The sequence below is a fragment of the Lepidochelys olivacea genome (genome assembly GCF_965140295.1).
Source record: "Lepidochelys olivacea isolate rLepOli2 genome assembly, chromosome: 12".
Lineage (NCBI taxonomy): Eukaryota > Metazoa > Chordata > Testudines > Cheloniidae > Lepidochelys > Lepidochelys olivacea.
In genome coordinates this window covers 5969315-5982211 of record NC_140422.1, presented here as the reverse complement: position 1 = coordinate 5982211, position 12897 = coordinate 5969315, and the positions used below count along the sequence as shown (strand labels likewise).

General features: G+C 51.4%; 1 protein-coding gene across 6 annotated transcripts in view; it reads left to right on the top strand.

Annotated features, from left to right (window-relative positions):
- Window positions 1–283: 283 nt before the first annotated feature.
- CFAP263 (cilia and flagella associated protein 263) overlaps window positions 284–12897 on the top strand; it is a 36080-nt gene continuing 23466 nt past the window's right edge. For all 6 annotated transcript variants that reach the window (XM_084645107.1, XM_084645109.1, XM_084645108.1 and 3 more), the window contains exons 1-8: window positions 284–411; window positions 2148–2274; window positions 4665–4826; window positions 5742–5897; window positions 8241–8321; window positions 9026–9181; window positions 10536–10643; window positions 11819–11974. In XM_084645107.1, coding sequence (XP_084501233.1) covers window positions 314–411; window positions 2148–2274; window positions 4665–4826; window positions 5742–5897; window positions 8241–8321; window positions 9026–9181; window positions 10536–10643; window positions 11819–11974 — 1044 coding nt within the window. In that variant the 5' untranslated portion in view covers window positions 284–313. The remainder of the gene's footprint in view (window positions 412–2147; window positions 2275–4664; window positions 4827–5741; window positions 5898–8240; window positions 8322–9025; window positions 9182–10535; window positions 10644–11818; window positions 11975–12897) is intronic.

Sequence of the window (12897 nt, the reverse complement as noted above, 5' to 3'; positions counted from 1 at the left end):
TCAGGACTCAGGGGGGCACAGGGAGAAGCAAGGCTAGGGGGGCACGGGGGCAGCAGTCGGCAGCGGGGGGGGGACAAAGGGGGCAGGAGGGGGAGCCGGGGAGGGGGGCAGCAAGGCTGGGGGTGGGGGGAGCAGGCCTCGGGGGATATCAGGACTCAGGGGGGCACGGGGGCAGCAGCCGGCCGCGGAGGGGGGGCAAAGGGGGCAGCCAGGCGGGGGGGTGGGGGGCAGCAGGGCGGCCTTGGGCCCGCGGTTCCGGCCGGCCGGGGCGGGGAGCCGCCGCCTCCCGCTGCCATGGTAACCCCGGGGAGCGATGGCGGACGAGGACTCGGAGAGCGTCCGCACCGCGGACTCCCAGGAGCTCGCAGCCCTGCCCCTGCCCCAGCTGGAGGCCCTGGTGCAGGAGACCAGGTACGGGACGGGGCTGGGCACAGCGCCCCCCAGCTCTCGTGTGGGGTCCATAATGCCCCGATCCCACATAAGGCTGAACACAGCGCACCCCACTCCCTGGAGGGTCCATAATGCCCCCAATCCCACATGGGGAGCTGGGCACAGCACACCCCACTCCCTGGAGGGTCCATAATGCCCCGATCCCACATGGGGGGCTGGGCACAGCGCACCCCACTCCCTGGAGGGTCCATAATGCCCCGATCCCACATGGGGGGCTGGGCACAGCACACGCCTACCCCATGGAGGGTCCATAATGCCCCAATCCCACATGGGGGGCTGGTCACAGCACACCCCTACCCATGGAGGGTCTATAATGCCCCAATCCCACATGGGGAGCTGGGCACAGCACACCCCTACCCCATGGAGGGTCTATAATGCCCCAATCCCACATGGGGGGCTGGTCACAGCACACCCCACTCCCTGGAGGGTCCATAATGCCCCGATCCCACATGGGGGGCTGGGCACAGCACACACCCATTCCACGGAGGGTGGTGGTGCTCAGATATAATCTCCCCCAGTCTTTATAATCAGGGCATGCTGAAGCAATACCTTCCCTATGGCCCTTACATGCAGGAATGTTTGAAAACCCCGTCCTCTGTACACAAGAAAGCTGGATTATAACATGCTCCCTTCCCCCTCAGCTGGGTTTAATGCCCTCCATCCCTGACAAGAGAGCGGGGTTGGGGTTATGTTTTCCATGTAGATTAGTGCAAGGCTTGAAGCTGCTTCCACCCATCTGCCTTTTGGTGTCTGTCCCCCGATGAAGGGTGAAGCATTGTGATGTATTTGATAGTAAAGGAGGCATCTTGTGCGTATTTGTGAGCAAGGGCCATCATTCCAGACTGTTCAGGAACCATCTGCTAAACATTTTCTTCCCTTTATAATGAGTTCCCAGTAGATGATTCCATCTGTCAGTCGCTGGAAATAAAATGATGGAGCAAATATAACAGAGAGGAAATATACCAGGGATGTGGGTGGGTGGAGCTGTACAAAAGTCATGGATCACATGGGGTTTGGGGGTTACTGAGTGGTTAATTCTGTGGAGTCAGCACGGCCCCCTCAGAAAGGTGTGAGCCTTCTATGCAATCAGAAAGCTTTTAAGTCTGGTGGGTTTTCTGATAATTGACAGGAGCCCAGGGGGAGTTCTTGGCTTGGCTTGGCCCCAATCAGAAACATGACAAAATAAGATCAGAGTAAAGTTGCTTTATCTACACCCTGATTGTGTGTGTCACTCACAACTGCTGATTTACTAGCTGGAGACAGTTCCCCAGTGGGGTGCTGCTTGTTCCAATCAGGAACTCCTTACTGGGATCAGGACTACCAGCAGGGATCCCTGTGCATGAAAGATCAGCCCCAGCTGCCCCAACAGAAGATTTGAAGGGGTGCTTTCAAAGTCCCCTTCTCCTAGAGCCTGAGTTCCCATTGACATCCATAGCAAACCTCCCAGGGATTTCAGTTTGAACGGGATTGGGGCTTTAATGAGCATGGGCCTGATTCTTTCATTTACCCCACTATTGCATCAAGAGGAGCGTCAAGTAATTTGTGTGCATCTATGGATATTTATGGTGCCCCACCTAAAATTTTCACCACTATGAGCCTTATGTTTCCCCTCTGGTTTCATACACTGACCATATACTCTATCATCTCTTATACCTGAAAGTCAGAGCTTGCTCATTCCAACCTCTGCCTCCTTGCAGTCATGCCCTCTCCATTCTCAAAGTCGAGACAGAAATGTTTGAAAAATACTACAATAAGATGGAGCCAAAGGATCTGGTCAGCCATTTGCTGCCAAGTGTACACGGCTCCTCGCTGGACATGGGGCAGGTACGTTACAGAGCGACAGGGTTCGTGTTTGCAATGCAGTATTTCTGGGTCTGCCTGTCAACATGACTCTGATTATCCAGCCGCCTCTCTCTCGCTGTGATTCTCATTTAATGCTTGCGTGAGAAGAGGTACAAGGGGAGCAGTCACCCATAAACACATCCAATGGGCTTCCCTTTGCATCTCACCCAGTTTGAAATGTACCCTGGAATACTGGAAAAGAAGCAAGTGGAGCAGGAAAGTGATGTTTACCATGCAACATCTCTACCTTACAGCCACAGTGCTTGGATGTCTTAGAAGGAAATTAACTACATACTCGAGGTGAGATGCCGCTGCTCTAGCAGGCATCAGGGTTTGCGCTGTTCCTTGCTGCAGCTGATTCAGTCTGAAGACCAATCCAGTTTTCAGTTTACCATTCACCCCATAGACGCTATTCTTTTCTCTTATACCAGCGTTGCCAACCTGGGGGTCCGGAGCCACATGCGGCTCTTCAGAAGTTAATATGCGGCTCCTTGTCCAGGCACCGACTCCGGGGCTGGAGCTCCAGGTGCCAACTTTCCAGTATGCTGGGGGGTGCTCACTGCTCAACCTCTGGCTCTGCCACAGGCCCTGCCCCCACGCCACCCCTTCCCGCCCCCTCCCCTTAGCCTGCCATGCCCTCGCTCTTCTCCCTCCCCCGCCCCAGAGCCTCCTGCACACCATGAAACAGCTGATCGGGAGGTGCGGGGAGGGAGGGGGAGGCACTGATCGGCGGGGCTGCTGGTGCGTGGGAGACATTGGGAGCGGGGGAGCTGATGGGAGACTGCTGATGTATTACTGTGGCTCTTTGGCAATGTCCATTGGTAAATTCTGGCTCCTTCTCAGGCTCAGGTTGGCCACCCCTGTCTTATACAATAACACTTTGCCCTTCACGGCACCTGCCAGAGATCTGAAAGTACTTTATAAGCACTAATGAATTTCTGTAAGGTAGGCTTATCCACATTTCACAAATCAGGAAACTGAGGCACAACGAGATTAAGAGACTTGTCTGAGGCCACACATCAAATCTGTGACAGGACCCACATCTCCCAGACTCTCCCTCTTGTGCTCCAGCTAGCACTTTCCTTTCTGCTTCCTTGCCACTGTGGCCTGTGATCAATGAGCTGGGCAGCCCCTGAGTTTGAGTTTCACGAAAGCTTATGCTCTAATAAATTGGTTAGTCTCTAAGGTGCCACAAGTCCTCCTTTTCTTTTTGCGAATACAGACTAACACGGCTGCTACTCTGAAACCTTCTCAGCAGTTGCTCAAGGAGTGGGACCTCTGTAGGCACTCCTCACCCTGGTCTCCTTCATGGTGGCATATTGCACTGTCCCCAAGCCTCGAGCTGAGACTGGGGTAGCCTCTTTGGCACCTCCCAGATGGAGTGGAGTTTAAACAGCAATCAGAACAGCCCAAAAGGGGCTGCTACAAATGGACACCACTACTAAACAATCTACAAGCCTGATTCACAGTTACACTAAAGCCACTTTACATTGCTAATTTGCACCCTTTTTAAGGCCCCTTTATGCTGCCACTGTGAGTCTGGCTTCAATGCAAAGTTAACTCAGATGATTGGCAGCTGGGTTAGGGTAGCCCAGGGCTGAGCAGTCACACTGCAGAGCCCTGCCCAAGTTACTGGGTCCTCACTTGTTCTGCACCCACCTCTATGTTGCTGGGACTTCTGGGGGCACATCCAATGGGTCTTTGTGCTGCAGAGCACTGAGCTGCTCTGTGAGTCTTTCCCAGTGAACTGCGGGAGAACTTGTCTGTTCTTCTGGATACCTGGGAATTGTGGGAAGACATTGAAGGAGTATCAGCACCCAAGGGATTTAGTTTGCATCATCACTGCCAAGTGGGTGCATTACTTGCTCACGTGAAAGCCTCGCTCAAACTTTAGCCTACTAGCCCAGGTTGAAAGCACCACCCAACTTGGGTAAGAGAGTTTTGTGTGTGTACGGGAAGGGAGTTGGAGCAACATGTGGGTAAGTGCCTGCAGTGAAGACATACCCTAAGTGTAAATGAGAATCAGGCCCATCATGTGTCTACAGATCCCTCACAGTCACTGTGGTTATTTCCTATTCTAAGTACAGGAAAAATACGAAAAGAAAAGGAGTACTTGTGGCACCTTAGAGACTAACCAATTTATTTGAGCATAAGCTTTCGTGAGCTACAGCTCACTTCATCGGATGCATACTATGGAAACTGCAGAAGACATTATATACACAGAGACCATGAAACAATACCTCCTCCCACCCCACTCTCCTGCTGGTAATACAGTACCGTTGGCAAACATTGACTTTTTAATGGCAACCACTTTGAATGGGTCCTGTTGCTATCTACTTGCTCCTTCAGTTCTTTGTTTCTCCGGATTGCAGACACGTCCTAGACGTAAATCTAAATCCCACGCTGCAGCAGATCGTTTTATAGGCCTGACAGTGCAACAGAAGAATGATCTAGCGCAGCGGGAGCTGGATGAGATGAAGGAAGAAATTCAGAAGACCAAGGGGGATTCTGAACGGATTATACAAAACTACCAGGTACAGCCTTCCATGAGCTGTAGAATCCCTAGTGTAGTGAGTGAGATGCCTCTGTAGCTCGGGGGGAACACCCTACACCCCCATGTTCATCTTTTCTTTTTTTTATTTCACACTGATGTGATACCAGAGTAACACCATTTAAATCAATGCAGATACTCTGATTTTTACAGTGGCATAACTGAGATTCATCTCAGAATCTATGCCAGGAGTTGCTTACTTACTACACCTTGTAGTTCAGGGAGGAAATGTTGGGATTTTAAAGAATCACCTTTGCTTAACTGAGTAGGCAGGTTTGCTTGATACAGCACCATGAGTGTTAGATCTGCCGATCTATGTGCCCCTTCACCCAACAAGGGTTTGTTTTTTGAGGTCCCTAAAAATTGCAAAGAGGTCTTTAAATGGCAGTGCTGCCTGGATTCCTAATCCAGAACATCAACACAAATCAATTTTGAAGGGTTTCTTCTATACTATAAAGGCATATTTCTTTTCTTTCCTCCCACCCACTTCTGTGTTGGGAGAGTGAAATAGAACGCTTTGATTAGGCTAAATGGTTAGAACCTAACTGTCTCATCCTGAACATCCATATGTTCTAATCAAAAATAGTGTTTTGAACACAACCTTTCCTTCCGACTTGGTAGATCTGGAGATATTTGCAAGTCAAGGCAGAACTGATTAATCCTGAAACTCAACTACGGTAGATGTTTTGCTTTTCTTGTTCTTCAATGAATGAGAGATTGATATTATTACTAAAATATCACTGCCACAGGGCAAATAGGGCAGAATTCACTGACGTTAATGGATTTATGCCAACAGAGAACTTGTCCCACCATTCCTATATGTTGTTCTCCACCCCAAGGCCCAAAAAATGAATGGGAGATGACATCTCTTTACTATAATGTGACTTCCATTCTACAGGCTGTCATGGAAGAAGCAGCTATTCGGTGGGCTGATATTAAGAAAGCCATGTGCAACTTTAACAAAGACATTATCCAAACAATATCCAAGAAGAAAGGGAGTGTCACAGCAACTGAGAAGGTGCTGAGATACCTTGAGGAGAAGAACCACTACAGGGTCAGTTCAGAGTTGTGTATTTATACATTTATTATATACCAGGCTAAACAGTTTAGACAAAATCCTGATCCATGAGTAATCTCTGCCACGTTCTGGGCCATAGGTAGACCTACCTTGGCAAGTCTGTTTGGATATCTCGCTTTACCTTAAAAACAATAAGGAGTCTGGTGGCACCTTAAAGACTAACAGATTTATTTGGGCATAAGCTTTCGTGGGTAAAACAATTCACTGTTACAGTAGTGCAGGGGTCGGCAACCTTTTGCACGCGTGCCAAAGACGGCACGCGAGCCGATTTTTAATGGCACACTGCTGCCTGCCAGGTCCCAGCCACCGGCCCCGCTCAGCCTGCTGCCGAACCCCAGGCTGAGACCCCGGCAGGCAGCAGCGAGCCATTAAAAATCCTGCCCGCCCCGGCCACTCTTCTCCTCCCCCAGGGCAGGGTGAAGAAGCTTGGCCCTGCCGGCTGCTGCTGCAGGGCAGGCAAGTTCCCCCTCCCCTGCCTCTCCCCCCAGCGTGCTGGGTTCCTGCCCCTCCTCCTCTCCCTCCCTCCCTGCTCCGGATCAGCTGATGGCCCTTTCGAGGGAGGGAGAGAAGCGGAGTGCGCTCGCTGCTCCCGGGAGAAGGCGGAGGAGAGGTGGGACGGGACCTTGGGGAAGGGGGCTGGAATCAGGGCATATCCCCTCAAGCCCCCTGCCGTGAGCCACTCTGGGCAGGGGGCTGGGAGCACCCCCACGATCCCAGCCCACACCCTCAGCCCTCTGCCTTGACCCCTGTACCTCCCCCCACATACCCCAGCCCCCGGTCCTGACCCTTGCACCCCCCCTCACACACACCCCAGCCCTCTGCCCTGACCCCCGCACCCCCCACACACCCCAGCCTCCTGCCCTGACCCCTGCACCCCCTCACACACACCCAGCCCTCTGCCCTGACCCCTGCATCCCCCACACACCCCAGCCTCCTGCCCTGACCCCTGCACCCCTTACGACCCGAGCCCTGACTCCAGTACCCCCCACACATACCCAGTCCCCCCACACCCCATGCGTTGACTTCTGCACCCCCTCACATGCCCCCAGCCCCCTGCCCTGACTCCTGCACCCCCCACATATACCCAGCCCCCTCACACCCCATGTCCTAACTCTTGCACCCCCTACATTCCCACCCCCACCCTGAGCACCAAACGGGAGCTCCTGCACCTTCCCGCACCTTCCCACATGCACCCCTCGCACCAAATGGGAGCTGCCCAGGTAAGCACTCCACAACCCAATCCTAAGCCCCCTCCCTCATTCTAGCTCCTGGCCAGACCCTACACCCCAACCCCCAGCCTGCTCCTTCACCCCCAGCCCTGTGCTCAGTACACTCCCACCCTCAGCGCTGAGAGAGAGGAAGAGAAGGGGCGAGAACCAGGGAGAAGGTAGGTACCCACTCTATGTGGGAAGGGCTGGGATCCCAGACCGGCAGTGGACTGAGCAGGGCTGGCAGCCGGAACCCTGGCTGGCAGGAGCCGGCAGACTGAACCCCAGGCTGGCAGTGGGCTGAGCTGCTCAGCCCACTGCCGGTCTGGGGTCCTGGCCGCCGGCCCCGCTCAGCCTGCTGCCGGTCTGGGGTTCTGGTTGCTGGCCCCTTGCCAGCCAGGGTCCCGGCCCCAGGCCCCGCTCAGCTTGCTGCCGGCCTAGGTGAACGGAACCCCAGGCCAGCGGCGGGCTGAGCGAGCCAGCGGCATGAGATCAGCATTTTAATTTAATTTTAAAAGAAGCTTCTTAAACATTTTGAAAACCTTGTTTACTTTACATACGACAATAGTTTCGTTATCGAAAATATAGACTTATAGAAAGAGACCTTCTAAAAAACGTTAACATGTATGAGTGGCACGCGAACCCTTCAGTTAGAGTGAATAAATGAAGACTCCCCACACCGCTTCTGAAAGGTTGCCGACTCCTGCAGTAGTGCATTAGGAGCCAGCTTGGTGGCTCACCAATGACCTGTCCTCCAGCCAAGACACAGGAGCTTTGGCACACGCATGACTGCAGGGCTCACCTATGCACAGCTTAGTGGAGGTTGGAGGAGTTGCACGGCTGATGTAGGTGGGATTTGGGGCAAGGTGCTGTCCGGGTTGCTGTCAGAGCATTTCTTACTGACTGATTTATATCGAGGGGCATGAACAAGATCCTTGTGGGGATGCTGCCTCCCCTCCTTCTCTGGCCAGTGAGAAAGTGCTGTGGCTTGGAAGAATGGGAGCGTCCCGATAGGAAGTGGAACCCGGGGGCTCTCTCCTGTTGGGTCCCGCTGTGCCAGTGACGGAGAGAAAGCAGGGGCCGTGACCGTATATCCCGGTGTCTTTTTTAGGATGCGATGAAAGAAAAATTGCGTTTGAAAAATGATTCCCTCAAAGTGCAGAAGAAAAAATTACAGCTGCAGCTCAAGCAGGTGGGTAAAGACTGAAGAGAGCCGGTGATGCTGCAGCCCTCTGAAGAGGAGGCAGGGAGATTTCAGGGGCTCACCCAGACCGGGGAGTCTCATGTTTCTGAGCATCTTCTCTGCGTCTCATCTTAACTCCTGTGTTTGGGAGAGATTTTAGTCATCTCGGAGTTTATTGAGAAAAGGCCCCAACCTAGAGCACCTTGTATGCCTGAGGCAGGCCCCGAAGCAGCTTAAAACCCATGAGAAGATTGTGCAGGGTGACCGCAGCCGAGCTCCTGCAGAGTGGGAATTTGCACCCTTTTTGTGCTGTGGAGAAGATCTTGGGTGGATCTTTGCAGCCCCTCCTGGAAGGGGTAGTGTGGGTGTCGCAGGAACATAGCCAGTGGTGCTGGGTTCAGGCACTGCATGGATCCACTGAACGGCAACCCAGATTCGGAAGGAAGCAGCAGGTTGTGTCCAATACTCCTCCCCATGCCCTGAGTTAGCAGCCTGGCCAGGTTGGGTTGAGGATTCCAGCCTTTAGGACCCCCCGCCCCCGCCCCGACTTGCTGTCCCGACAGAGCAACGCCTTATTATGTGGCATTTAGCCTCAGATCAGGAATTGATCCTGCTTTGAGCAGGGGGTTGGACTAGATGACCTCCTGAGGTCCCTTCCAACCCTGATAGTCTATGATTCTATCATCAGCCTCTGTGTCTTTGCTGGCTTACAGAAGGAAGAGATGGGCGAGGCACTCCATGAGGTTGATTTCCAGCAGCTGAAGATTGAGAACGCTCAGTTTCTGGAGAAGATTGATGAGAGGAACCGGGACCTGCTACAGATAAAATTGACAGTGGGAAACACTCTTCAAATCTTCAATTCCTACAAAGTGAGTCAAGCCCATGGCACCTGGATTCTCTTTTTCTCTTTATCTCCTGTAGGGTAAGAGAGGGAGGGGGTGCTTAACACTGTCCTTCTCTCACACACACACACTCTCTATTTCCAGGACATCTCTTTCAATCAGAGGCATTTTTATTCCTGTTAACAGCTGCCTGACTTGCCTGCAAGACACATTCCAGCAGGTGGGGGCTGGGAGTTGGCACCTGCCCTGGAATTTTTGGAACCATTCCTTTGTTGATGGATTTGCCTGCCTGTAAAGATCCCTACGTTTGCTGTGGCTGTTAGGGTTTGTTCTGATACATCCTTCTGATGTGTGTTTTGTGGCATCCACATGTGATGGTGCAAAGCTGCAAACATTGCAGTGTGGTTATTTTGTCCCACAGGGCAATAAGCAGTAACCTTAGCACTGACCTACCTAGAGACTTTTGTATATCCTTGCAGCTGTGATCTCATCAGTTATGCAGGGTTAAGACTACCCAGTCCTTGGATGGGTGATCTTCAAGAAAAATCCAGGTGGTGCTGCAGGTGGCATAGGTGACTCATTAGGTGGAATCCTCCCCTCTGAGTCAATGCTAAGGTTGGGGCACTGTGCCTCTCAGCTGTAATATAAAAAAGAGGGATGTGGTCACTAAAGGTCCAGCCCACGGCAGTTTTTGCGAAAGTTGGGATATTGGGCACAGTATCCTGGTCAAAATAACACCGTAGGCATTTCTAGTACGCCTGCGCTTCCCGTCCACTCCTGCCTCCAGCAGGGTTACTGCATTCCACCCCAGAGCTGGCTGCACCTCTGTGGGAGGAAAAATGAAGAGCTTGTCAGTCCATTGCATATTTTAGGATCCCGGGGTATGGCTACCTACCTTATAAACCAAGGGGGAGACTTTCACAGGCATGAGCAACTCCCACCGACAGTCAGTGGCTCTGGATGGTTTACTCCTTTGGCAATCTTCCCCCGAGTTATTGTTAAACTACACTGGGAAAGGGCAGGGGAGCAGTAGTTCTACCTCTCGCAATATCAGGACACGGGCCCCACTCTGCCTCACTGCTCCTTGATGACGTGTTGGCTACCAAGTAACACCATGCTCGACTGTGTGAAACAAAGGCTAGATTCTGAGGCTGCCATCTACAAGGGAAACTCAGAAATGAGATGCCACGTTGATCGATGCATTCTACGATGAACAGGAGTAGGGAGCAGAGTCCCGGAAGGCCAGCCAGAGATAAAGCTTGACGAGAGCCTTGGTGTAGTGAGTAAAGGGACTCTAGCTTTCCGTGTTCATTGATGAGCCGTTGCCCTCCTTCTTCCCCTCCTTTGGGCTTGCTGACTTTACCGCATTGTGCTGTTTCAGAGAAAGCTGCAGAACGCCACCGCAGCATCCGCCTGCCTGATGAAAGATATCTCCCAGAGGAAGGAGGCGCTGGAGAAGATGGAAAGGGAAACCATCCTGGTGGAGGAGGTAGTAGGAACATCAGAAATAATCAGCACAGGGATTGTGGGTTTACTTGTTTTTTTAATCCAGAAATTTCATGTTATGAGACCATTTCTTTTAAGATTTTCTAACACTGGATTACTGCATAGACTAGCAAGTGAGGCTGGTATTGAATTACACCCAAATTTTGATCCCAGTTCCACGTAAGGCCGGAGTAATGCCATTCAAGTCAGTCGACCCAGTTCCGCTCACACGCTTGTTTTGCGCTATTGGTAACTCTATCAACCTCAGCGGAGTTACTCTTGAGTTATACTGACGGGATCGCAATCTGGCGCCACGGCTCTTTGTAAGCTGCCCTTTACTGGCGTAGCAATGGGAGTCATTTCATTCCCGCAGCAGTCGAGAGGGACTTTAAAACACACAAGTCAGGAGATGAGGGAATGAAGATTCTCAAAGCACTGTTAACTTGGCCACATACTTAGATTGGAAGCTCTTTGAGACAGAGACTGTCTTTTTGTGCTGGGCTTGTACAGCCCCTAGCACAATGGGGCCTGATCTCCAATTAGGGCTCCTAGACATGACCCCATACAAATAAGAGATTATCATAATATTATCATAAATTGTCTATTACGTATGTAATTAGCAAAGGAATATTTCAACATTACAGTATATTGTAATACTAGAAGCTGGGGTGCCTAAAGTTATGCTGTGAAATTTACATTCAGGCACCTGCAGGCAAGCGCCCTCTTACCCAAAAGGCTGTGTACCTGCAGCTTTGATTGAAGTCAGCAGGATTTAGTGGTGCTGTGAAAACTAGTTCACTTTAGGTGCTGAAGGATGGAGTTTGGACCTTAACTTTAGGCACCCAGCTTTGGCATAGCTTCCTGCATTTAATATCCTTCCTCTTTTTAGAGGCAATGCCCTTCCCACTCCAAGGAAGGCACGAAGGAGGGCCCCAGCTGTGTTTTGTGCCATTCCACTGTCCCAGGCTGTAGCACCAGGGAGTTGCCCAGTGAGTTCAAGCAGCTCCGGAGTGCCCCTGGCAGACAGGAAACCGAAACGCCAAGAGCAGCTGCATTCTGCACAGCTTAATCGCTTGACCTTCAGTTTTAGGGGGATGGATTTTTTTTTTCCAAATTGCCACTTTGCAGAAAGCAATGTCCCACCTAATCTACCTGCCCTGGATCCTTTTCCTCTCTCAGGAACGAACCAAAGCAAAGGGTGTGAATAAGCAGCTGCGGCAGCAGCTCTCAGATTACAGAGTGCCCCCAGTGGTGAAGTACGTCAATCAGAAGATGGCCATCGATGACCTGGAAAACAATATTAAGATATGGGAGAGGAAGGTGGAGATCGCCGAGGTACAGTAAGACAAGAACTCCCGGAGTCTGTAGTCTGTCAGTTTCTGTGTCCTTCCCTGTATACAGCTGGGGTTTAACTTCCAGGGGGCATCTATCTGTGCCCACCCACATTCATACGATTATGGTGAAGGGGTCTGATGCTTTTTACAAACCAGGCAGCATGAGTGGGCGATTTTAGTTGTGGTTTTAACTACAGCATAATTGAACAACTCGACGTGCTTCCTGTTTACAAAGCAGCGATCATGTCATAGCCTGAATGTGTTCAGAGGACAGAGTGTATCTAATAATTGAGCTCTGAGACTGGAACCTAAGGAGTTTTAAGCCAGGACCTGGTTATTAGTGAGTTAATAGGAAGCATCATCAGGTTATTATTATCCTGACCTTTTAAACAACTATAAAATACAAAAGAGCAGCAATGTAAATGTCTCACCTCTGCAGATGTAACCAGTTTGGGCCTTTTCAAACACCCACGCTTGTGATTGTTTGAAAATGTTTTGGATCTGCTTTCTGATCATCTTCATGTAACAAGCTCCAAGCACTTCACAAGCATTCATTATTAGTAACTAATCATTATCCCTATGTCACGCTGGCTGGAGTGGCTGATGACTGGGAGTGCCAACCTCAGGGCAGATGGTCAAAAAGCAGGGCAGACACCCCAAATTCGTGGTATCTTCTATAATTAGATTTCACCAACCTAGTAACAAGTGTGAACTAAAGCACTGTAACAGCCTTACCATGGAGTCACAGACAGCCTCCTTGGGCTCTCCAGTTTATCTTGCCACCCAGGCAAACTGGATTATGTGATAGTCACTGTCACCCAGGGTGCTGGGGCAGCCCTCACTCGAAATGCCAAGGTCAGGGCAGGCTGCAAAAAGGAGAGTAGATCCTCCTGAGACTGGTAGGTGACACTGATGTTAAACTCC